At 41.2% G+C, this 27,500-nt stretch overlaps 1 protein-coding gene across 9 annotated transcripts in view; it reads right to left on the bottom strand.

The window, feature by feature from the left end:
- The window catches only part of ZEB2 (zinc finger E-box binding homeobox 2), a 157,740-nt gene that overhangs the window by 4,872 nt on the left and 125,368 nt on the right, over positions 1 to 27,500 (bottom strand). For 4 of the 9 annotated variants that reach the window (XM_085647564.1, XM_085647559.1, XM_085647556.1 and 1 more), the window contains 8 exons: positions 23,628 to 23,699; positions 23,245 to 23,268; positions 20,741 to 20,929; positions 19,838 to 20,052; positions 16,086 to 16,194; positions 10,221 to 12,199; positions 2,712 to 2,892; positions 1 to 37 (listed from right to left, as the gene is read on the bottom strand). The exon at positions 1 to 37 is cut by the window's left edge and continues 89 nt beyond it. In XM_085647564.1, coding sequence (XP_085503690.1) covers positions 1 to 37; positions 2,712 to 2,892; positions 10,221 to 12,199; positions 16,086 to 16,194; positions 19,838 to 20,052; positions 20,741 to 20,929; positions 23,245 to 23,268; positions 23,628 to 23,699 — 2,806 coding nt within the window. The remainder of the gene's footprint in view (positions 38 to 2,711; positions 2,893 to 10,220; positions 12,200 to 16,085; positions 16,195 to 19,837; positions 20,053 to 20,740; positions 20,930 to 23,244; positions 23,269 to 23,627; positions 23,700 to 27,500) is intronic. The other 5 variants (XM_085647560.1, XM_085647558.1, XM_085647563.1 and 2 more) reach the window with 3 other exon arrangements.

The following is a 27,500-nucleotide window of genomic DNA, read 5'->3' on the forward strand; positions in this document are numbered from 1 at the left end:
TGTATATTATTCATCGTATTACTTTTGGTTCTCGAATCTGGATGTGGGATTGGAAGAAATTCCCATAAAGAGAAACAAACAGGAAACCAAGTCAACGCACAATTATATAGAGTCAGATTTCAAAATTAAACATTCTTCATTAAGATTGTACTGATAAAAAGGATGCAAGCAAATTGCATAGATATTGGCTGTGATGCTTTAAGTGTTTTCGGGGGACTGACAAATGATGTATATAGGAAGGAGAGAGCATACAATGATAAACATAAGACACATTTCCCTTTTCTTTTACATATCTTGAGCAAATGTCTACGGGAAGTATAAGAAAAAGGACAGAATGTTTATCATGCCTCCAGGACTGCTAAGTGAGCTAGCCTTAATTACGTGACATCACAAGAGGTGTAGAGGCAAGAAGCCTGCTTACTAAAACAGTACTTGAAACATGGCTTGTTATTAAGGCATTTTCAAAGCCTAGCCCTATTTAAATTATAAATAACTATCCATTTACCTTCAAAACTGCCCAGAACTTTCTTGGAGAAAATTGGTGTAACCCTACCTCTTCGAAGTTTTCCGACTTTCTCTTGACCAGCGACACCACAATTGTGGATTTAATTTTCACCAGTGACTATCCACATATGTCCAGTCCTGTCTCATTTATGTGTTCCTTCCAGTCTACATTCGGTATCCGTTAATTATCCTGAACAGGCTAGTTTATTTTTAATTGTTTAAAGTTTTCTGTGAAAGAATGCCTCAAAAGTGTCCAAACACAGTAGACAAACTACCACTGGTAATGCTAAATATTCCTCTACATCTAATGTTCGCCCAATAATTCACGCTATAATCTTTGAGCTCTGTAGCTTTCTAGTGAATGTATGACTTTACAACGCATTCCGTTCTAACGCATGCCTTTACCACGCATGCGCTATAACGCGAATGCCATCACCACGAATATCCTTTACCACGAAAATGCCTTTGACACGCATACTTTTACAACGATTTTCGTTGTTAAATTATGCATGTCATTGGCATTTTCTTGTTAAAGGATATTGCACTTATAATCTACTCTTTAAATGTTTCCCTTGCGGGACACCACCCCTTAATTCCCCCTTACCTCTCCTCTCCTCGATCTTCCTTGGTGACGTTCCACCTCGTTAAGAGGAAGCGGAAGTGTACTTCCGTTTCTTCTAACGACGTGGATTGCCTCCATATCTCGCTTTAATTGACGGAATCAGGTACGTTTATTTTTATATTTTATTTTTGGGGGTGCCCCCCCAGCCCTCTTTTTTAATCCCATGTTTTTTTGGGGGGGAGACCCCCCTTTTTTTTCTTTTAACTTTAGCACACATGCCTTTACTACGAATTTCGTAGTAAAAGTATGCGTGGTAAAGGCTTTTCGTTGTAACCACGCATGCAGTGTAATGCATGCGTGGTTATAGTTATGCGTGGAAATGGCTGCGTTGTAGTGGCCATTTCCCCTTCCTAGTTGGCTTGTATTCCGAGGCCACGTTGGTGATAAAATGGAACCATACCTAAATTTCCATAACATAAATCTTTAATAATTGGCTACAAGAGGGACAAAGGGAAATATATTCCATTCTCAACAATTTTACACCATTTGTTTTCCTACTAACAAAGGTACATCAGGCTTCATAATAATGTGATTTCACCAAAGGTAAGGTTTATGTTGCCTGGTTCATGCAAGTGATGGTTTCCTACAGCTGGATGTCCTACCATGAAGGTCAGGACACCCAGCTGTATGGAATCTTTATTTCTGTGGCCATATTCATGCAGTGAGGGTACAGCATTGGTTCCTGAGCGAAAGCAACTTACACACTGCTACTCAGGACTATCTTTACCCCCTGAGCGGCAGTGGGTGTACAGCAACCACTCAGCAGCTGCTCAACTGTGAATCTCCAGCACCAGAACTCCCTCAACTCAGAAGATGGTGTTTCTGGTTTATAGAGAATCTCGGTGAGCACCTTCCCAGTAGTCTGTCCATCGGCTACTGCTCTTGGCCCTGAGTTGCAGCAGAAATGTTTTCAATCTATCATAAACTCCTGCTAGAGCTTCTGTAGTTCAATAAGGAAAGAGTAAGTAGTACTTGTCCACATTAACAAGTGACTTGGCACTTGATTTAAGTTGTTTTGATCGCGAAGTTGTAACTGAATACTAAGGTTTATTAGCTGGCTATGTTAAATACTAAGGCAGTTCTTACGTTGACATAGATAATTTTTTTATCAACCCGTCAATTCTACACAACTTGTTGTCACGAAAAGTAACAATGTTACAATCATTAAATATATCATTTGTTTCTGTCTTTTTTGTATTCTGAATCACAGTTTGATTTCAGATTTCTTCCAGCCATGTTCAAACCAGTGGCATAACGAAACTTGAGGCCCCCCCATGCACAGTACATAAAGGGCGGTCCCTACGCTCCAGACCCAGTCAGGAGTTCTCAGCCGCTGTCCGTGCACAGTGCGGTGGGGGCCCCCTGGAGCTCTGGGCCCCCTATTGTTACACCACTGGTCCAAACCTTATAGAGTCTGAGAACCGTACTTAAAGAGGAGGGAGTTTTTGATGTGCCTTGATGCATCTTGGGGCTACATGCATTACAATGATATATATTAAACCATCTGGCTAAACACATGAAGTAGACACTTTCCGTTTGAGAAACATATGACTGACAAAATGGCGTGAGAAAGAACCACTCCTACCTGTGTGTTCATATTTGTGCCGCAGAAGAGAACTGCTTTTCTGGAATGTCTTATCACACAAGTCACATGCATACATGCCACTTTCTGTCTTCTTGATCTTCTTTCGGGACAGACAGGAGTCAGAGTCTGTTAAGTCATCCAGCCCTGACATGTAGTCCGGTGTTCCATCAAGCAAATCTCCCTACAATTTAAAAAAAGTTGTTATTACTGGGTTTCTGCTCTATAGAAATCATACAACAACTTTATTTGTTGCTAAGTAGTTAGAAAAGCTGAAAATGTTTACAATAATAGCGTTAAATCAGTTTCTTGTTGACTGCTGCAAATAACTATTTGAAGGTTTTTCATGAGAATATGTGTGTAGCTAACGTTCAGAAATATGGAGCCCGAACCTTAAAAACGTATTTCCCTAATTTATAATAACATGACAGGGTAAAGGCAGAATTAAGTATAAAATATTGTAAAATGGAGCTAGAAACATAGGGTAATATTTATATTTTTATTTTCAATATGTTTATTGAACTTTGATTGCCCTATCTCCTACTACCTTTTACAATCTTCAGAAGCAGTCTATAAATATGCTTGTATTTTTCTGATATAGTCTTATCAGATGCACATTAAAAACTGGCCTTTTAGACGTTCTGCTTTGTTTTCTGTTATTGTACCACTCTGTCTTGAGCCAGTTGTTCATTGGGGGCAATGGCAGTACAAGGAATTATGCAAAGCAGAGGAATTACCAACTGCCTTCCTACCTTCCACCACCAAATTAAAAATACAGTTGAATGCTATGTTTGAGGGTGAAGGTCCGGTGAAGGTGATTGCAGGATGAATGCATAATTTACATTTGCTTTTGGGCCGCTTCCTCTATGAAAGATGCACCAAAGTATCCCTAAGGTGCGGGTAGAAAAGTTCCACTTTTCACTTTGAAATGTGCCTAGGTTTCTAGATCCCACATTTTCCAGGGATAGCAGCTAAAGGTTGTGGAATTCCAGGTAGGATGGGATTTCAGAGGCAACAGGAGCAGAGTAACGGGAGAAAGAGCACATGGGACCAGCATCAAGAGGAGGGGCCAACATATGTAGTCCAGAGACACAGAGGTGGACATAGTCATTGCAGCCAGAGACACACTAGGGTGATGCTGAGGGACAGGATCATGGTGGTTGAGGAATGTCACTGGAGAGAGCAGCTGAGTGCCATGAAAGCCGAAGAAAAGCTGACATGGAGCTTTTATCCATGACAGTTCCCACCATGGAAATGTGAGCTGCCACAGGTGGAAATACCACAAATTTAGCAGAAATATCAGACTGACAATCCACCACAGACAGGTAGAGCGGCTTCTTCCGCCACACCAGCAGTCTGGATATTCAAGAGGCTCCTTTATCTTTTAATGTTCTTTAGTTAACCAATTCGCCTAACTTCACCATTGAGACCTTTTTTCCCCATTTTATTTTAACCATGACTAATATTTGGGAACTGGGTTGCAAGTTGGTTGAATGTTGTTTTTCCAGCAATGTACTACGCTTCTGTTTCTTAACTCTAACATGTACTATTTGCATGTTTATGATGTTTATAATTGGTGCACTGTAGCATCCTTTGGATGAATTGGTGCAACTTGAAAATGATTAAGGGAATATATAGTTTGATGGTTTTTGAAGAGCACCAATGCCATGACAATGAATCACTATTCTTTTGAAGTTCAATTCACAACACTTGTCTGGGTATAAATTTGAAAGGTTAGGCAATATGTGCAGATGGTGTGCGGCTAAAGCATGCACTACGCACATATAGTTCTGAAAAAAGGTTACAATAGTGTCACTTTGAAAGTGCATTTTGTGTAACCAGTCAATAATATGTAGTTTGAATAAAGTGATCAGCCATACAGTCGTAACATTATGGCAAGTCACAAACATTGTTTCAATTATTTTCTTATAATTATTTGAATATATATCTTACATCTGAAAACACCTTGCGTAAACAACAGCGAATGAGTGGAACAGATGCTTTTAGAAAAAAGAGATTTGAAGTAAAAAAAATTATTGGAAAAAACATTCATAAAAATAGAAGTCAAAACATTAACAAATTTTCAAAAGCTGCTTTTAGAAAAGAGAGATTTGGAGTAAAAACGTTTTTGGGGAAAAAAGTTCATGAAATGAAAATGAAGAATAATACAGATTTGGTAATCCTTTTCATTGAGGACACTTGATGCAGTGTGACAAAATGAGGATTGGATAACTGGCATAAGTCTGGGATGTCTGTGATGTATGTCAATGCACTTAGAAAAGCACAATATACCGTGTAATTTAGGCACTGATAGAGCATGATTTTTTGTGAATCACCACTTTTAAATGATGACCATGCATAGGCGTAAGCAAATCATGAAACTACTTACAAAAGTGAATTCCTGCATCTATGAATCAGCCAAATAATGTATGCTTTTACAGCTACGCATGCAAAGACTGAAATATGATAAGTACGATTTACTATAAGTAAGCATGGTTTTAGGCCTGGAGGCAATACACAATATAGGGTGGCATGCGTTATATAAAGTTAAAAGCATTTTGTGTTTCAATGCAATGGACTACATAAATAAAACCAGAAGGAAGGTATTCATCCACTTTACAAATCTAAATAATTTTAAATCTGAGGAAATCTATTTTAATTGAATTTTATATTTAGGTGCAAAATGGCCTTATTATGCAATCCGTTTAAGTGCATGTCTACTGAAGACAGCCCTTAAGGAATAGTTTTATATTTAATTTTGTAATTTGGAATGGGAAATATTAATAACACATTTTATCAATGTTCTATCTATGTTAAAACAGCCTAGAGCAACAAGCAATAATGAATGTGGATCAGTAAATTATTAAATTTCTTGATATTTATTTTGTCTTGATTTAAGGGGAGTTCAAACTTGCATGAAGGAATACATTTCCATGTACTTCTACCAAACATATTAGTTTTCTTCGGCTACTTTCAGGCTAATTAATATTGTAGAAGATTAAGTGGACTTAAATACATTTACAATAGGAGGCAGATATTAAGTACAATAGAATACTACATAAGTGTATAAGTGATACTACAGCACTAACAATACAGCAACAATGGTAATGCGGTTCTACTTAGATTACTATTGTGTACAATGAAGGCACCAATGGATTTTCAATAGGGGACTGGTGTCGCGTGGATCCAGGTGTCGTTTAATCTGTCCCTATGCATACCCTCTCAATCCATGGCCTTGTGAGTCATGCGCATTAGTAGATTCGATGGAGTGGGGATTGCACCCAAAATCTCGATCATTCTACAAATATACCAACTGTAAGAAAATATTCCCATGAAAATTAAAGATATAGCATGATAGAAAGACGTTGAGAAAGTCAGAGATAGCATAGGGAGGTTCATATGTGGCAACGATAAAAGGCTGTGTTGGCATTTGTGAAAAATGCAGTTCTTGTCCATGTGACATCGAACAGTGTACATTTTTTTAATACACTACCAGAAAGCGTGCTCTCTAAGCGACAGGTGTACTATGTCATCAGGGTTTTCCTTTTAAATTAACTTGCAAGGGCTGACTTATGCAACTTCTACTACTATTACATAGTTTATAAAAGTACAGGTCTGCCAAATGACACCATATTCATATTTTGTCTAAATGGAGTAACGGCAAAGGAAAAATCCGATTTTTTAGGTTAGATTTTTTACATCAATTCCTAATCTACCTGTAGATTAAGAAGGATATAAGAGTGCAACAATGTTTTCTACCTTTGCCTGGAACTTGGCAGAAGCAAAAAATGTAATGTTGAAGGTTTTTCTAGATGAGTACTTGGATTCTGTCAACAGGCACTACATGAGTAAAATTGCCACTGCTGGGGTTCAGAGTGAAAAAAAGCCTTACACATAAGGTACCTATAATGAGCTATAGAAAGATAAAATAAAAAGGCATGCTAGACGTGCAGTGAGCACAGAAGGTTGTGGTACAACTCAAGTGCCTGATAGTGAAAGCATCTTTGGCAATGAATGATGTTCGATAACCAAGTAATGAGTAAAACCGCTAGCTAGCCCCTTTTAACACCCTAGAGACTTAAAAGGACTTTATAATTCAATAAAATTAAACCATATATTCTTTTGATGAGACTTGCTCCAAAACATTAGTTAGGCAGCAGGCACAGTGACAGGGAGACTCAGTAGCCGTTTTCAAAACAGTGCAGCTTGTGCGTTTCGCTCCTCAAGATGCTCTTCAGAGTGGGCAACGCAGTGTTTGCGAGACCCACCAGTTTTTTTTCTTGCATGGATTTCTGCAGGCTTTGACAATGAAGCATATGCTATGGTTCCACATGATAGTCATATATATTTTTACACGGTCCATCTGAATGATAATACATTGAACTCCTTGTTGGGGGCAAGTAAACCTTTGGTGGTGCCAATTTGCAGCATGTTGAAGTGCCAAGTAGAACAGGGCATTCGAGGGGAAAGGAAAGATTAGTAATGCTGGGCACATCCTTAACTTGCATCTATTTAAGAGCTCAGAAACTATGTTCGATTTATAATTTGATACTTAATAAATATTCACATTTTTATATGTCAAACTTTTTCCTGGACAGTTCTGTAGCCAGGTCTGTTGTAGACAGACAACAGGTGTAATGGCAACCGCGGCCCGTGCAGGTAAGTGCAGTGGGGCCAGGTTGGGGGAGGGGGGAGGGAATTCGACAGACGATCACGAGGGGGAAAATTAAATAAATAATTAATTTCCCCTGGTTGTCGTCTGTCCGAATCCCTCCCCCTATCCCCACCAGCCCAACGCTCCTACCTGCACAGGCTGTGACTGTGTAATGGTAGTCCAGCCCTCAGATTTGTTATAAAGAACACTTTAAGGATGAACTGAGTCAGCTCTGCCTCTGACGTGCAGGCTACATCCAGATCTCAGCAGCAACCCCTTGGACCCCAGATCATTATGATTAGATCAGTCATAATAATGATTTTCTGATGACTGAATGGGGCGATATTTGGTACGACAAATCACTATGCACATTTTTGCTTCAAATAATAATTAACTAGATAAACATGGAAAATAAAGACTGTTGAAATGTGATCACCTTGAACCTTTGTAAACTTTATATTTGGCAAAGCATTGCTACCTGCAACACACACTGTTGCTTGCAAACGAAGGACAAAGACTACATTGCCACAGATGCCAAAAGATTACAAGGCTTTAGAGATTTGAAAACTTGTAGATTATTTCATGGCGCTATCAAAGCAAAGGTGTCATGAACTGCTTCACAGCAGTCTTGCAAGGATAGAGTGCTTCAAATGGTAACCACCATGAGTGAAAACATTTGATCACCCCATGTTTAGAAACGACACCCTAACATTCACAACTTCTAAACAGAGATGCCCCACACTATTTCATTTTTGTTTAACATCCTCAAATTGACCAGCACCATAAAAACATTCTAATTTAAAATTATGTAAATGCTAAATGGCTCCTTTTTGGAGGCCATGATTTCTGTATTAGGGTACAAAAAAAGGAAACACAGTTTAAAATCCGTTGTGTAATGCTGGAGAGACAGAGGACATGTAATAGGAACATCACTGCTTTCGGCCAGATTTAAGCTCCAGTGCTTGGTATGCTTTCCCTCCCTAGTCACAGCATTTTTCCCAGTTGTGCTTAAAACAAGGAGCCTTGAAATAACACCCCAGCTTTTAATCCATATAAAGTCTATGCATATACTAAATATGTGCGTGTGGATGCGTGTGCGTGCGTGTCTACAGACTACAAAACACCATGGGACATTTCATCTAAAGACCACTTAAACGCGACACCACACAAGCAAAAAAATGGCTACACTCGGGCAGAGGCCATGTTTAATACAACAAATGCATCAACATTCAATGGATAGTTAGTGTGGCTATTTCTGACTAGGCCCCCTCTCTGACTTCTCTTTTTGGACACGTTGCCTTTACCTACACCTGCAGATGCTGCTGCCCAGTTGTTTAACATGTCTGCGCTCTCAGATAATTCTCTCAAGGTTTAACCAAGGACCGTAAACATTTCGTTTGTTTTTAGTAAAGCAAGAAGTCTTTTTTTCCGAGCCTTGTGAATGAGCAGTGTCGCCCTGCCCCCATACACTGGTGACACTGAGAGGAAGAGCTTTCTTCCACAAATTTGCATCTGTATACCCACACCTGCCCCCAGTGTCAGCAGGCAGTGATGGGTGAATTACTTTTGCGGCAATAGAAAGGCAACTTCTTAAAGGGTCCTGGGGCCCAGACAATAAAAGAGAATACTAACTTGATTGAGAGGATATATTCTGCATACCTATTACCCCTCTGAGCAGATGCCTACCCTCCCACTCCCAAGAAGCTGCAAATACTTCTCTAATTCTCGGCCCCAAATGTCCTAAGTGAGCAACTGATATATACTGATTTTTTTTCTGTCTCTGTGTTCGAAGAGAGCTGCATAATTTTCATGGAAATTTATCAGGTAGCAAATTTATTTGAGACACAAAAGCCTACGAACCAGCAGTCACAGGCGACACTTGCAAACCCATATTATGTAAATAAAGCTTTACTGTATTATATTTCATTGCACTGTATTGGAAACAGCTGAACTTGTATTCACTACTTAATGCTTGTGATGCTGGTGAACAACTCGCCACATTAGGGTTCATGCCAATTCTCATCACCATGTCAGAACATTTCATTATTCCATGTAAGTCCTCCTTTCAGTTGCAATACGTAATTCATGAAACATAAAAGTCGGCTACCTAGAATACATTTTTTGTGTAACATCCTCCATAATACTTTAGTCAACTCGTTCAGGGTTAGTTCGAACCAGTTCAGTACAATGATAACAAATGCAGGTTTTGTAGCACTGCCTAGAGTGTGTAACAGTTTAGTACTGACAAACAGGGTCAGGTAGAAAATAAACCCAGGCACCAAAATAAAAGTGGCCACAATTAATGACTTCGAAAGCCCCATTTTTTCAAACTGTGTGAGTTTTGAACTTGTAAAGACCCGCTGAATAACTTTTGCAAGGTATTTAAGCTGCATGAATTTGAGTTTGCTGCCAGCAATGTTTGTTTTAATATCAGGGACATGAACAGTAAGAGCTGGCCAAGCAGGCTATAAAACAGGTCCCCAAACAGCCAAGAAAACAGCCCACACACTAACCTATCAGACCAGCCCGTTGGGCGCGACCTGATTGTCATATAGGACAGTCAGACTCTGTTGACAAACACATAATTGGAAGACGACCTCAGAAATGTATAGTTTCTTGTGCAGTTTTCCTCTTACATCACCAAATGTATTAGAAAAAGATACATTTTTAAACACTCTGTTTGCATTGCTAATGTTTGGGGACAAAAACAAACGCATGCTTACAGTATGCGACATCAAGCTTGAAATTTCTGAGAAAAAGGAATAAACATTTTCTGTGTGACACCAAAGAACATTTTCGATGCCAAGAGAGCAGAAATGAGACCTCTAACCGCAAGGAATAAGCAAGCATTAGCATACCTGAAATCCTTGTTTCCTCTGGTATTTCCTCCTTTGCTGCATTTCAGCAAAAGCAGCCGCTCCCGTTTGGTAGGTATAGGCCATATGTGGTAGGAAGTTCATGTGATCGAGTCCTGGGTACGGTCGCAGCCCAGGAATACCAGTCTGGACTGGGGGCATGAAAGCGCCTGGGGGGAAAGCGCTTTGTGGAGGAAGTGAGTACAATGATTTGGCACTAAAAGGGTTCATACCAAAAAGGGGATTAGTGCTTTTGTCCAGGTTATTTGAATGGCAATACTCTTTCTTGATGTATGTCAAGTTCAGTGGCTCATCTGAAGTTTCAGATGATGAGGAAACGCAATTATGGTCCATGCGGATGTTATTGGGTTTTGTTTTGCTTTTTGTGGCAATAACACTTTTGGGTTCCTTCATTTGTTTTGGTACAGTCAAGTCCAAAGGCTCAGCCTGAAGCTCCTCAGAAGAAAAACTGTTCGGAGTGTAAGAACTACTGTGGGAGTTTTTAGAAGATGTGGAAGAAAGATTTAAAGGAGATGGAGTATTGCTCCTAGAGTGGTCCAATTTTTCAACAACTGGCTTAATACTGGTAAAGTGATTCATTTTTGTTAGCCTGAGAGGTGTATCACAATGCGTGACACGATGATGGAGTTCAGCTAGAGATGGCGAGGTTATAGAATCCATAGGTTTAACGGGAGATCTGTCTGACAAACAGTCTTTTGTTGGAGTATGGTTGGTGCTAGTCAGACCCATATCAGCACTGGATCTTTCCAGTGATGGCGACCTGGAACTTGCATACTGGTACATTTTTCTTTGTTCAAACCATTCCTTCACAAATTCCTGAGGAAGACCAACAGCAATGGAAATTTTCAGTAGTTCATCTGAGTTGGGTTCCATATTCATAGCATAATACGCTTTAAGTACAGACATGTGGTCCTTGTATGGGTTGACGGGGCTAGTCATTCCTTTCTCAGAAAGTACCGATGACAAAAGAATGGCCTGTTTGTCAGCAAACATTCCCGGTTTGTTAAGAAGGATGTTTTCATGAGGCTGAAGGACTGCTTTAATCTCTTCGTTCATCTTACAAAGGTAGCGTTCATGCTGGTGCAAGGGAATGGGGCCTGGAAAGCTTTCTTTACAAAACTGGCAAGAAAATGGAGTGGATATGTTATGATGATTCTCTAACATCTTGTCTTCACTTACCAGATCCATTAGAGTGCGTAACTTTTCCTTCTTCATATTACTCAGCTGCCTCCTTGAGTCTGTTGTCAAACTCTGCAGACAAGCTTTGGCTTCATTGACCTTCTCCAATGTATAGTCAATGATACTTTTGGTGGCACCATTATGACTTACAACCGGAAGACCAACTGGTGGAATACCAGGAGAAGTAACTCCTTGTTCATCTGCTTGAGATCCTGGTTCCTTCATATGATAGCCCTTGAGCTTTGAGATCTCATCAGACTTGCAGTCCATTTTCTGCCTAGAAACTGTATTGTCCACAATTTGTAGGACCTTCTGCACCTCACGCAAATTACTGTTTATGGTTGGGTACCCAAGTAGTTGTGATTCCATTCCAATATTTAAGTGCTGCATTGGACTTTGTGCAGAAGCATGAACTCCCAATGGACTAGTTGCCCCAAGTCCCCCATTCATAAAATGACTTGGCCCGTTAAACCCATGTGCGGCAGCCATTAGAAGTTTATAGTCATTAAAATCTAGTGGTTCAGTTTTAATTTTTAGTAAGCCTGACTGATCAGACATATTAAGTGGTTTTCCATTTTCTAACTTGTGTCGCAGCTGTGTAATTGCTGAATTTGTGGGAGAGGAAGACAGAGAGTTTGGAGAGGAACCTGTCTTCATATTGTTTCTTATCCTGCCATTTACGGAGATTAAGCCGATACATTTCTTGCTGCTGATGTGTGAACTGTAGGAGCCCGAATGAGAAAAACGCTTCTTGCAGTTTGGGCATTCATAGGGCTTTTCACCTAAAATGATAAGAAATATTTAAAGTAAATGTATTGCAGGGCAAAGGTACATCGACAACGGTCTGAATTTTCTTTGACTGAACAGGCATGCACTAAAACAAAAGCACCAAAAACATACCATGAAAGTGGCGACTATTGAATACTTCAACCTGCTAACAAAACAACACAAATGCCATCATCCCCACAGTCCATGGGCCTTTCTTTATCAAAATTGTTTAGGTTCTGGGACAGAAATATAAACAAGCATCTACTTTTAGCCCCTTCAGTGCCCCGCCGTTTCCCCGCCCTGTGCCGGGCGTTACATTAGCGGGCGGTGTTCATGACGAGATAGTCTCGTCATGGGCACAGCGCAACCGTGCTCCATGACGAGACTATCTCGTCATGGGCACTGAAGAGGTTAAAATACAAATGTACTAATTAGCTCACTGTACAACTTATCAGTGTTAGGAATTCATTGAAGATGGGAGTCTACTTCTACAGTTCTAGTGCTGGGATCCTGCTATTTCAGATCAATGTTATACCAAGTTATAACCTAGTCTTCTTAGAGATTTGGACTGCAGACTAGTTTGTTACATCTTAATTGTGGAACAACACATTTGGTAGGAACCTGCACAAACTAGTATGAATACTGGGTATGTGTTCATCCTGTGAGTTCCCAACCCAGAGTTCTAATAAATGTTTAGGCCCGAGGAGCGAATACATATATATAGTGAGACCATATCTGAGTCCCTATCTCTCATTTGGCAATCCTGTGCCTACAGAACAAATATACTTATGGCACAAACATAGCCCCTAGCCCCTACATTTACCAGGTGGATCTTACACAATGAGGAATTTAAATGTATCATACACAAACATTTTGCCTAACAGCATGTGGACACTTATATAAACTGCTTTTAAGTTGAAAGAGCTGTTCCCGTTGCAAAACATCAGACCACACATTGGTTATAGCTAGATTAGACCGAGTGATCTCAGACAAAAGTGTTGGGGGCACATACTTTACCCCCTCCCCCCCCCGATGCAAGCAAGAGATAGGAGAAGAACTTCAAACAATATTTAAAACTTTGCTCATTAGACAAAATGCAAATAAAAACACTTTCCCAAGGCTCTCCACCAGAATGGGGAGACCTTCCGAGATGGAGGATGCAGCAGGACAGGGGACTTCAGATGCCATGTCAGTGGACAGCAGCCATCCTTTGATCTGCTCTGGTACCTTACATCCGGTGCCCATGTTGTGTTGTGTGGGCTCACAGGGGGTGGGGTGCTATGTGGGCGAAATTGTGCCACCCATTAAAGGGTGTATGAGACAAAGCGTGGTCTTTTTGTGGCTGCCATTCTCCTCGCCATGCCGCTGCCTCTATCCCCCACGATAATCAGCCCCTTCGGAGACAGAGCTGAGGGATTTCTTCTTTCCCAACTCATCCATTTATTTGTTTTAGGCATTTAAAGAAGGGGTTCTATGCTATGGTATAGTCAATGTTGCATTTCTTTACATGGTTATGGGAATTGCTCATTGTGACTGCACTGTTTCATAGGTGATACTAGTTGTCTTTTGTTGTATTTGGGCAGGGTGAGCTCATGGTTGGAGGGAACACTTCTGGTCACCTTAGTATCACATTAAAAATATGTCACTCAGAAGATCAGTTTGGATAGCATAGGCAACAATCCAGTATTTTTAAAGATGGCAAGATTGCCGAAAAGAACTAGATATAAGGTGCTATGGGAAATTAATTGGATAGTGAAGAGTTTTTTTAGAGCTAGACAAGTCCCTTCATGTCATCATCTGTTAAGGCTGCAGGAATGTCAGGGAATAGGATTGGTGTTATCGACTCAGGTATGTGGACTGTGGAACTCTCGGAGGTTTCGGATGCTGGGTGATTTTTATTTAGGTACCAGGATCGCAAACTGGGAAGAAATTCAGCAACGGGCGGGATGGACTTCTGGAAGCTGTGGCATTGCTCCATTCCATTTAAAGGTTATGAGGAGCTAATTGAATTCACAAGCAAGAAATGAATCACTCTCAAGAGGCATTGATAAAATTATGGTATAAAACTCAACTGATGGGGATAGGGAATTGGTATCGGTCCCTTCAGAAATACACAGATTTCACGCTGATTGAAGATCATCTGAAAAAAGTAGAACAGGAGACAGGATGCCAGCTGTCAGCTGGAGAATGGGAACATATTTCGATATTAGGTTATAAATCCCACAGAGCAGCTAACTTTAAGAGAATGAGCTTTCTATCACGGTGGGTGGCATACTATACCCCATGGTAATTCATAACAGGTATTCATCCATCCCCGATCAATGTTTCAAATGTGCCCAAGACAGAAAATAGGATGGATTGAATATCTTGTTTGTGTCCCAAGCTGTCACAATTTTGGGAGGTGATTTTTCAAGCACTAAGCAAGGGTGTTCAGCTACAATAAAGCCAGAAGCAAAACTGGTCCTTTTTGAGGTATCTGGACGAACTTCGTGGCTGGACAATTATCACAGCATCTTTAGCAGTAGCTAGGTCACTGATATTACAAGGTTGGCAAACAACTATGGCTCTGACATTAAAGATGTGACTTGAGAAACTACAAAGGACAGGGATGTTTCAATAAGTGTATGCCAGGAGGATCGGCAGCTTGAAAAAATATTTTGCTTTATGGGCACCACTGAATGATATTGCCCGGCATGTAGTAGCATCCTAACATGTGGGAATGGGGATTCGGGATGGTAGAACTTCTATGATTGTATAAAATGTTCGTGTTCCTGCAACATAATGGGATTTAGTAAATGAGAAGATGATTAAACACTCTAGACTAAGGTGCATTAGCTTTTAAATTCTTCAGCACTTTAATAATGAAGCGACCAAGGAAGGTTGATTCGAGACCCTTTGCTGGTTTTTCACAGATATTGGAGAAGAAGGTTGTTTTTTGAGGCTATTTTTGGCACATGTCTCTCTCTTGTACTATGTACTAGGAATTTGCAGTAGCACTTTAGTATTTTTGAATGGTTAGACTGTTTATGCCATCGCAGTTATTAGCACATTGATATATACCGCACAGTGAGACTCCGGCCACAACGAAGTGTACATTATGGACTATTAAAATATGCCTTATGCTCTTTGCATGATTATTGGTATTGAAAATTAAGATTTAATAGCTTTTTTGTATTAAATATATGGTAATCTGATCAATAAAAACCCATAGAATATCAGTTTTATGTGGACCTCAAAGGAGCTGTTTGGAGCATTTTTAAACTTTTCCTGGGGGGAAGGTCACTCTCTTCCGCAGCCCTACTGGCCTTTCATTCCTGGTGGTTGCTCAAACTTTAGTGGTGTTTTGGGTGGTGGAGGATGCGGGCTGCACCAGGGAGCCAATTTATCACATCTCTCCAGCAGGTGCTAGGGATACCTCAGGGGTGATTCTCTGGGGAATTGTTCCTCTAACATATGGAATAGAACCTGGTTTTCGATAAAATTGGATCTCTTTAGCTCCCAGGGTTGGAAGTTTCTCACATATGAGGCTTCTTTTTGAGGTGGGGCTTGTTCTCAGGCCTGGAAGGGGTAAGGGTGCCCGGTCTATCGGTTGAGGAGGTTAACAAAGAGTTTGCAAAAATGCTTTGATGCACAAGGAGGAACCGGATGGTAGGTAAGTTGATGTTTAGCTTACTATGAATTGGGTGCAAAAAAATTTGTACAAATTTGTAAATAACTGTCCCTATGTGTAGTGTTTTAAATGTATGTATTTGATAATGAATACGGTCTGAGAAGTTATTCTCTAACCAATAGAACAAATTGGGTTTTGGAATGTTATTTACTGTCTTTGATGGGGTGGGGTGGATATCAGTGACAGAGGCACTCAAAGTAACCCTTCGATAAAGTTCATCAGTAACTCACCACTGTGAATCCGCAGGTGTTCTTTCAGATGGTGCTTGTATTTGAAGGCTTTGCCACACTCCGTGCATTTGAACTTCCGGTTGCTCACTGCTTGGGTCAGCATTTGGTGCTATAAGACAAGAGAAGTTTCGACGTGAACTTATGCAAACAGGACTGATCTTTTAGTTAGAAAGGAAAAGCCATATGATGTCTACAAGACTCAAAGTGTTCCCCTAGATAATAACATAAGTAGGTCCAATATTAAAGCTTAATACATGAAAACCACAAACCAAAATGCTATCCATGTTTTCTACTTGGAAGTTTACATTTGCTTCAATGAAACATTATTCTTCAAGGATGAGCATCCATTTCTATGTTCGGGAAAAAAAATCTTTATGCCTGAAGTAGACAAGACTTTGGATTCGCCAAGCCAGCTGACTTTGTGAATGAAAAGTACCGGTTCATGATGCACAAATGTTTATTACAATTCACAATTGCCAATGAAAATCAAAGTGCGGGTAATGTGATCCATTGCGAGTCAGTGATGCGGTGAGCACAAGGTAAGTGGTTTTATTTATTTTAGTATTTCATTTTCCCTATTCCGTTGTCTGCCGACCCGGCTCACCGCTCTTACCTGCACCAGCCGCTGCTGCCATGTTGAAAGGGTGCCTGCATTGGCGCTTTGCAGCCTCAAATACATCAGCTCATTTAGGGGCATATTATCAAGAAACGGCGTTAAAATTATTGCCGCTTTAGTGGCAGAAAACGGCCGCTAAAGCGGCGATAATGGGATTGATAATATGCCCTTGAGAATTCCCATAGAAGCCCATGTTCTGGTGTCAACATGGGCTTCTATTGGAATTCTCTGCGGCATATTATCAAGCCCATTATCGCAGTTTTCTGCCGCTAAACCGGCGATAATTTTTAACGCCGTCCTTGATAATATGCCCCCTAGAGAGCTAAAGAGCACAGTAGCTTAGTAGATATGGTGCTGCTCAGCTTTCTCCTGTTCATAAAGCTCAGCAACTTTGCTTGCTGCACTGCGGTGTGTGACGTTTTAGTAAATATGCCCCAGAGTTTTTCTCGTATTAAAAAAAATCATAATAATGGATCGTGCACACCTCAACCGTATTGCGGATGCTTGGGCAGTAGACATTATTTTAACCCATCTCAATGTTACTCATTTTACATCCTCAAAAAGATGAAAGGCGGAGATGGGATTTTGAACCTGTGATCTACCAGAACTCTGATGGGCAATATTGCAGACGATAACGTGACACTGCAGTGACATCAACTAATCACCTGTCAGCAAATGCCATCCCTGGGAATCTTCACAAATTACCCAAAAAATGTTTGTCAAATTTGCGTATCTAATTGCAGGTAGGGCTTGGAGATATAATTTCACAAATTATGCAAGAACAGAACAATCAGAATGAGATCCAATTTTTTTTTCCTCCAGCAATGGCACGTGTTGCTTCAATAAGCCAAGTCTCTGTAAAAGGGCCACTCAGGGTGAAATTTTAAATGAACTCAGACGCACACACAATGGAAACTGCACATTTCATGTGATACCTTAACAACTTCGGGGCAGATTTACAAGCCACTTGCGCCACTTTTGCGTCACTTTTCCCTTGTTAAAAATGACGCAAAAGTGGCGCAAGAGGCTTGTAAATAAGCCCCTTCATACTTTCATATCAATCTGTTCAGAGGAAGTTCTGTTGCTGACACACACGATAGAAAGATGGGACACAAAGCGGGGCGATGCAAGGCTTAGAGAAGCACGCATTCTCCTGGCGGTGCCACAAACGACGCAGTTGCTTAGTTTTTCTTAAAACAACTGAAATGTGAATTTTGCACGCGCAAACCACAACCCTTTGCCGAAAGGTAGGGGTCACCAGCAGTGGCTCAAAAGCCTCTCCGAGAAAGACAGCGGAGAAACGGTGTGACAACTGTTAGGGTGTGCCGAATCTTCCCACATTCCTGGTGAGACAGATGGTGTCACACAGGACACAGGGAGGTTTGTTCAAACAGCAGCAACCTTCAAAGATCACGCCGAGCCCAGCCCGCCGAGCGCCATTGAGGGACCGGCGCTCATATGTTGCTGAGTTGCATAAACAAACAGCAACAGCTGCTTTCTCTCCCCCCACGGCCCTCAGAGACGACCATAAACTTTAGTTGTGCCACTGTTAATATGATACAATCATTTTAATTTACTAATTGTAAATGCCATGAGCAAATGAGGGGGACTTTTCAACACCAAAGCTCCCATTCATAATGCGCCAGCATCACCGCACTCTTGCATGTCAATTTCAAGCGAGGACGGTGGAAGTGTATGCAGGCAGCTGCCTCCATTTCAAGGAAAAGATGCTGCTTTCTGATAGGTTGTTTGTGTGTTGGGATACTTGCATATAAAACTAGAAAACTGTAGAAAATAAGATTTGTTTTTAATTTTTTTAAATGAAGTACAGTTCTTTTAATTTTTTTAAATGAAGTACAGAGCCCTGGTTTGAGCACATATCACTCAAGACATCCCAAAATGACTGTGACTAACAGCCACACATGATAGATTAATTTCCATAATCAAAATGCTATTACATATTTTTGGGAATGTTAGTGCTGTACCGCTTTGCCCGTCTGCGTGGTGTTTTTCACACTTATAAGTGTACACGCTCAGTTATATTGACAGGATATACAAAATCAAAGGGCGTGATAGTGAAAGACCTGAGACAAACACAGTGGAGTGAGAGTGACGTCACAGCAAACCTAACCCAAAGGCCATGAACAGTACTATATCGCTCTCAAGTAGTACAGGAAAAGGAGAACAGATGGAAAATGGCGGCAGCCAGCACCCGCCAGGCTGGTACCTTGCCATTAAAGCATCATCTCGAGATGCAGAATTAATGCAAAAATTCTCTTACTGGATGCACGCTATAAAGGCAATGTACCCATCGATGAGCCTGGCAGGTGTTTACTCCCGCCATTTTCTGTTCTCTTTTCCTGTACTACGTGAAAGCGATATAGTACTGTTCTTGGCCTTCGGGTTACCTTTGCTGTGACGTCACTCTCAGTCCTCTGTGGTTTTTTTCGGGGTCATGCATTTATTTCTACGTCATCACTTCTGGATATTGCTAAGTGTACGACAGGATATATGTGAAAAGAATACTTGTGCAAGAGATACGTATTCACAGTTGTCAAGTTATTGATGAGGTGTGTGAACTAATAAAGGACCATGAATGGATGGCTTGTGAATGTTTATGATCACAGGACTCCTCTGTGGCATGCTATATCCTATTAATATAAAGTTAGAGATACTGTAAGCCATACATACATATACTTAAGAAAATCGGTTCTGTCATCTAAGCGTGGCAAACAGCTCATAGGAAAATAAATGGGAAACGCCTTTGCAGTGACTTAGAAATCACATGTGCAAAATTAGTTGAAAATGCTATTAAATTTGATGGGATGTTGAATACTGTACAATTAGAACAACCATTTTTGAGTAACATGAAAAACGAAAACCTTAGTCAAGTTAAAGTGCAAATAAAATTTCCCAATTAGAAATTAACACACTCACTCGATCGTGAACATAAGACTATTAAATCATATTAGGAGAGACCATCAAAAAATCATTTAGACCTCAATTAAAGCTATTACCATTAAAAGATCTGCATCTTCAAAATGCCATGAAAAATTAATAATGATTGCCAATCAAAGCAATATAGTTTCTCTACGGGGTTATTCTAGGCAGAAATCACTTAAAGCGAGCCCCCCACCTGATCTCTTCCCGGCTTGTGTGTCACCATATGCCGCTCGAGCTGGGTGCGGTAGGCGAACGAGTAGCTGCAGAGGGGGCAGGCGAAGTTCTCCTCGTTCTTCTCGTGGCGGTACTTGATGTGCTCCTTGAGTGATGTCAAGCGCTTGTAGCCCCGGTCGCAGTAGGGGCAGGTCAGCAGTTGGGCAAAAGCATCTGGAGTTCCAGGTGGCAGGTCTGTAGCCAGGAGACAGGAAAGAGGAGCTCAGGCCAAAGGTCAGAGAATCAATGGCGGCTAATGGGCTTACTGCCCAGCACGGCATGACAGGAATCAGTGCAATCTGTTACCCTAGAGTGCCATCTTCTCAGAGTGCTCTCCCTCCCCACACACCATCCCTACCATAACCCGGACAGACGTACGCGACTCACCGGATACTCTTTTGGAAAATGCATCTGTGCCACTCTCCAAGAGTTAAGACAGATTATGCTATTTTTCCCCTCACCAAGATCTTCAGGGTAGTGTGTTAATGGCCTTATAATTTGTGTGGATGTGTTTTACTATGTATACGATGGTATGAACGCTAATGTAAATTGCCGCAGTCAACAGCTGAAGTCATGACAAGTTCAGTTCTGTTTGAACATCAAGTTTGAATCTTGCTGTGCTCACTTTTGGGAGAGAAACACCCATATGCTGACAGGAAAATTGTAACGCGCACATTTTTTAGGCGTCCTGTAAGTGTGGCAGAAAATGTGAGGAACTCGCAGGCTCAACTCGCGGAGATTATTGGAAAGTTTGCCCGTGGAATTCCATGCCTGTGCAGCTGTTCTTGAAATGCGAAGGTAAACACCCAGGCGCGTAGTGCATTTATAATTGCAACAGCTGCAAGGGGTCAGGGCGGTGGCTAAAAATGAATTACAACCTTACCATTTTCTTCCTGCCCGTTGGCCTCTGGCGTGCCAAGGCGACATAGCTCTTCGGGGGCTTCTGGGTAGATGATGGCGGTGTCGCTGCGCTGCAGGTACTCTGCAATGCTAACCCCGTGGCTGTCCCCGTCCTCCATTTTCCTTTTGACAAAGTAGTCCTCAAAGTCAGTCGTGCAGTTGTTATTCTTGACTACAAAGGAAAGCAAGCTGAACATGAGGACACAACTCATCACTCACACAGATTGCTGCAATTGTACTCTTAGAGTAGTTGTGGTCTGGCGTACAAAGGATGCAGTGAAGGCAGGGCCAGTTGCACCATTTCAATCAGTGCCACAACACACTGTTAATACTGATATGAAAGGGGTACTTGGCAGGTGCTATGTTCGCCTGCCAAAAATGGCAACAAATCAAACCATGGGCTTTCCAATTAATTTCGATGACAAATGAATCTTAAACCACTTGTAGATTAAACCTACTTTAATGGCCTAGTTGGTACGTCTCTAATATATTCAGAAATAGCAATAAAAAAATGATATCACATGACAACCACTTTTAAGCAGGCATAAACAGGGTTTTCTTGAAGCTGACTCAGGGACCGTTAACATTACAGTACCACAGAGATGGAGAACAGCCGGACACATCCTGTCCACTTTGCTGCACCTGGCATCCTCACATTTAAATGAAGCATGGCCAACCCAGTCTTTCATCATGAACTAGAAGGAAACATCGCTAGTGCTTTTGAGCACAAATGGCCAAGTTCAGGGACTATCTGTAAAGTGCTTTTTGTAAAAGCAAAGTAGAACTTTAAAATTGTTCAACTGAAAAGTTCAAGCATAAGCTATAAGTGAGTCTACTGGAACAATGTGGCAATGGTGGACCACATCGGATTGACTAAACTATGTGGCAAGGAAATGCAAAACACGCAGCAATTTTGCGGCATGTCTTTCTATAAAAAACAGTTTTGCGTAAGATTAAAATGCCCTGCATATTTAATGTGTACATGTGTTACTGTTAATTTCTTTAGGAATGAACACAGCAGTTGTTCAAAAGAAATGCAACATAACTGTAATACTTCTAAACTCTGAGAGACCTCCAACTTCAGCTTTGAGGTAGTGTATGTGACGTGGACATGAATTTGTGTTGCTAGTGAAACAAAAAAATAATGACAAGGAAATTAAAGTATCCACCCTCTGTAACTTACTTTTAAGTACTTAAAGGTTTTTGTTTCCTCCTATCCAGGAGCGGCCCGTGCAGGTAAGAGTGGTGGGCCGGGTTGGGGGCGGGGGGATTTGACAGACGACCACAAGGGAAAATTAAATAAATAATTTATTTTCCCTCGTCGTCTGTCAAAATCCCCCCACCCCCACATGGCCCCTCCACTCATACCTGCACGGGCCGCTCCTGCTCCTATCCCTAAAAGCCTTTGCCACAGTCAATTATAGTACTGTATCTGTGCAATATTCTTCTAGCCCTAAACAGCTGATTACAGATCAATATAGAAATCAACCGTTGAAGGTTACAAACTTAATGTTCTGAAAAAGCCTGGTGCTGCATTGCACCCAGTGTTCGGCAATTTTAATGGCTTTTGACCATTTGAGCTAGAAATGTTTTTTGTTGAAATCTGCAAATTATACAGCAGATTATGAATTACATGGCGAGAACAACAAGTCCATATTTTCAGGGAAAATACTGCAACACAATCACATTTTTTAAGTGTTCTTATTATGCGCAGAGCCTGCTGTGACCATATCAAAATCACTGTATATTCCGTATCATGTTATCTTCATAGATGAAGGGAATGACCTGCTGGGTCAAGTGATTTCTGCTGGCTCAAGGGGTAAAGATGGGGACACCCGAGAAGTAAGGGCTGATATAATGTTGTAGCTTGGCTACAATCCTGGGGCGTACGTAAGTATTTTTGTGATGGGTAGCAAAACCTTTAAGTATGGCACCAAATTACAAACTGTTGCGTATTGGTCTATTGGCCTCTAGATCCAAGATGGCTGCCTCACTCTGTAAGTTAGCAGATGTCTTGCAAAGTAAAAGAAGACTGTATATCTTTATAACTGCCTCCATTGAAAGGGACACATTACAATTGGGAATAAATGTATTTCTTCTAAACTTTAGTCAATAAATCACAAACTAACATTAAAATGAGATTCTCAGAAGCTCTAAGAGTAGCAAAAGTAGTTATTGGTTAACCTGCTGGATACCAACGGCATCACTCTATTGATCTACTCCCTAAACTTTTCATTAAAAAATATACTAAATCTGTAGTATACAGTTAAGCCTATGTGCCATGTGATTCACAGTGGTGCCACCTAATAATCAAGACATTAGAAATGTACACAATAAATGCTTACTGCCTTGGCTGCTCTGCTACAGCGAAAAGCAGTCAATACGTGCATACATTTGAACTGCAAACACAACATAAACACCACAGATGGAATTACACTGGTGGTGATGATAAAAGGAAAGTACATATCTAAAGATTAAGGTACTCACATTGTATTCTGAAAAATGAAACATCTGGGCAAAATGTAAGTGGGGCAACAAGAGAAAGGAAAAGTAGGAATAAGACTGCTGAAGAGAACAACAAATCCAAGAAAGTACAGCATTCTACTTTAAAGAAAGAACAGTACTTTTTTTTTTACTCTCAAATTTGAACTGTCTTCTTAAAACAGTTACTACCTTACAGAAAGCACCTGAGTCAATTCAGCCATTTATTTGTAATTATTATAAACGATGCTAAAATCACAAATTGCCAGAAGCACAAGTGTATTAACCATTTAGGTTTCCTAGCATGCACAACCAAACATGAAATTATTTCACAAAGGAGCTCGGGGTCATGAAGCTGACCTCGGCTGGAGACAGGAAATGTCCCTTACCAGTGCCATTGTTTACAGGTGGCTGGAGGGTGGCTTCTGGCCCCAAGGTGTCATAATCATCCTTGATGTCATCTACAAAAAAAGAAAGAAAAAAATAAACAAACGTTTGCAAACCACACTAAACGTTAACAACCAAGAAAACGGCAACAACAAGAATGCATTCTTGGTAAAGTAACAAAGGAAGGTCTTGTAAGCCTCCATGAAATGGCTTTGTTCGGCCATCTGAATGAACCCAATTGTGCGATGCACACAAGAAGACATTTACCTTCAACCCTGTGGCACGCAAACAGTCACTGGCAGAGGTGTTAGCTCCTGACAACTTAAAGGCTTCACGGAAGCAGGTCCAGGGAGTATTAGAAACACTTTCTCTTTGCAGGAGGCAGTGAAGTGCGACAGAGCTATTTGTACCTGTGAAGCGCCGGCCTGTTCCTGGAAGTGATGGTAAACACAGGAGAGGCCTGGGCTGTGCTTACACATCCCATCTCTTGTTTGTGAGGCCGCAGAGCTCACAGACACTCTTTAGTTCCTTCGCCTGAATGTACTTTGTATGTAACAGCTGGGGAAGGCCTGTCTGGCTAAAGATAAGCGAGGTAAAGCTTAGCTCTCCTATTAAAGTTCTTTCAGTATGCTTGGGAACCTGTTTGCCTCACTCTACCCTCAGGAGTTACAAGAAACATCAGTTATGCGTTTAGCTTTACGTGTTTGCTTGCATCGCATAAGCTGACTGGTCAAAAATGGTAGAGTTTTAAAATTAAGTTAGATGCACAGGGACTTGGAGAGATCCCCATCATTCTGGGGGATCACCTTCTTCCTAACTTTAAAAAAAGCATTTTGTATCCACAGATATTTCATTTATACACAAATTTCACTTGATTTCAGATGAAAAAGGGAAGACGGCCAGCAATTTAAAACGCCTCTCGGATCAGGCCAAGGTACTTCTGAAGTCTGCTCTGGACTATAAATGTCGCTATTGTGTGTGCTTCTTCCTTTGCTCATCTCATGTGATTTCTTGTACTAAAGAGTCACGCGTATCATAAGGTTACTGTAAGTGAGGGGAAGCAATACACAGCTTGTTTTCTTTTTTTGTTTTGCTTGATACTGGTAATGTTGGAGATCTCTGCTGGACTTCCTTCCTCATTGTAGCTGACATGTGTTGAAGAAAGGAGAAGTTTAAGTGGAGATTTGCCACCAAAATGAATAATTTCTGTGTTGAGTTACCCACTATAAGTACGGGAATGTGATGATTCTTGAATGTAGCTTCTTGTTACCACAATCTCTGTAGACAAACAGATAGGATTGGAAGTGCATTTTAAACACAGAGCTATGGTGCATTTTTAGAGCAGTGAACAACAAAGGATGGGGCAAATGTGGTAGTAGATTCTCATAGCAAATGAAGTCACAACCCTAGGTCGTCGTAAGATACAACATCCAGCACAGACTCACAGAAGATTCATAATAACTCATTGGAAAAAGCTTAAACAATTTGTTAGAATAATATTTAGGGTCATATAGGATATAAAAATATTTCAGACTTGCGGCCAAAGCAATGCATTGGCCCACCCACACTGTTTGGGGAGTTGCTTTTGCCAGTTTAAGGCAACAGCAGTGATCAGTGGCATTGTGAAGTTAACCACATGGTATGAACTGCTCGATTGTGTACCTTCACAATAGCTCATGGCAATGAACTGGATTGCTGGAAAACACGCATATGAACATCGGAAAGCTGTAGGCCAGGATGACCCTGTAGCAGACTGCTCCATCACATTGAGTGTAAAATAATGTCAAAGTTAAGATTGTCCTAGAAGGATGACACCAATTCTACACCTCATCGTAGAATGCCAGGTTTGGATAGATCTGTTTTTCTCATGTTTCCGATAATCTCCTACTACCTTCTTTGTCAAATACTAGACCCTAGCAATGTCGCACACTTAAGTCACCACAGATAAAGAGGCCTCATCCTTTCAGATACAATGCAGGAATCTACAGTCCAGAATTCAGCACAGTTAAAAGGAAGCTCATGATAGAGAAGCCCGGTCATAGGACTGGCCATGATTGTGATGTACAGCTATCAACATGAACATTGCACCAAACCTGAGCTGAAGTTCCGGTAAGATGTGTTTGTTTTACGTGCCAACGAGCTGAGTATCTCTTCTTTCAGAATTTTGGATGAACTATGCTCGCTAAAAATGCCTCCACTTGACTGTATAATGTCTCAATTTCTACAATTTAAATGTCCCATAAAAATGTACTTCTATTCAGCCTGTCAGTCACTCGAAACAAGAGACCAAATTGATCAGGCACAATGTAACTTGTCTCTTTAACACTCATAGTATAATCAGTGGTTAATTTGCGGAAAAAAATAAGTGCCCGCACTTTTGCCAGGAGCCAGCTTGCACCAGCCCATTTCTCCTGTTAGCGCTGCCTAAAACAGAACCAACTAATAACCATGAAAGTTGGGAGAGGATGCGGCATAATGGCCAGAGATCCAGACTTCGGAGCTGCAGAACCAGGGTCAAGTCTCAACATTCTATGATTTTGGCCAAATCACTCAATCTCCCTGTGCCTACCATGAATTAATGTGTCTTTAACTGGTGCTCATGTAAAGCGCAAGTGTTGATTACCAAGTGCCAGTGCTGAACGGTAAACAATGTTTACCACAAAACTTTTTCCCTGCAGGGAATCACAACGCGGTTGTTACAACGACCGCGTTGTGATTGCACATACCATTACTCCGCAAGTCGGAACAACAACTTGCGGAGGGGGGGAAGGTGTTGGATTTAAAATCCAACACCTTCCCTAGTGTCCGCACAGACTGGAGTTGGAATAGTAAATTATACTATTCCAACATCCAGCGCCACCCACCCACTCCCCTCCCCCCCGCAAGTCATTGTTCCGACTTGCGGAGTAATGGTATGCGGAATCACAACGTGGTCGTTGTAACAACCGCGTTGTAATTCCCTGCGTGGGAAAAAGACTGCGGGATGACGACATACATTTGTGCTGAACACCAGAAACCACAGGCTCAAATTAAGCACTGAGTATAATCACTATGTACGCCCCTACCTTGTTCACACACAAATGAGACAGAATCCGTGATGCAGCTATCTGCAGTGAAGCAGCATCAGAGCAGCGGGCGTGAGGGCTCCTGTACCCTAATTATGAATGCCCCTCTCTATCCCACAAGCGGGCACAGGACCACTTTTTCCTTGCCTCCAGACTTTCCTTCCTAATTTAGGCCCACTGAACCCTCGCGATGCCACTGGGCTGAATGCAGAAGAACAGGCCGAGATTCCAATTTCCGCCCACAGGCCTATAAAGTAACACATTTATTTTGTAATCCATTTCGCATGGTTGTCTTAAAAAAAAAGTGTACAAGGGCAGACACAAAAAAAATCTGCAGGCATGCAGTCAGAACATATTCTGTTTGAACTGCTCCCAAGATTCTTTGCACTCGGCTGAGCACCTAACCTTGTCCTTACCAGATCTGACAAAACGTGAGCTGTCTCTTTCAATGCCACGCAGTGTATTTATTTTGAAAACACTTGTAAAAGTTTGCAATTTCCAGCCACCCTCGGAGAGAAAGGTTCTGCGAAAATAAAGAGCACTTTCTTCCTTGGGAGGAGGAATCCTTGAATAAGCAGAAAGAGGCCAAGACGCAGGTGATTTATTTAAGTCTGTGTCAATGATAATGATGTCATGGTTTCCAGCACACTGTGTCCACCCCATTGTGGGACGCAAGAATGTCAAGGACAATTCCAAACACAAAACTTTGATTGTGCTGAAACCGGAAAGGCACAGTAAGAACTCCGCTGCGCTCTTCAGTTCAAAACCTGCATCCTGCAGACAAAGTCCAGCAGGCATGGGAGAAGGAGC

This window comes from Triturus cristatus, chromosome 3_2 (assembly GCF_964204655.1).
Source record: "Triturus cristatus chromosome 3_2, aTriCri1.1, whole genome shotgun sequence".
In the NCBI taxonomy this organism is placed as follows: domain Eukaryota; kingdom Metazoa; phylum Chordata; class Amphibia; order Caudata; family Salamandridae; genus Triturus; species Triturus cristatus.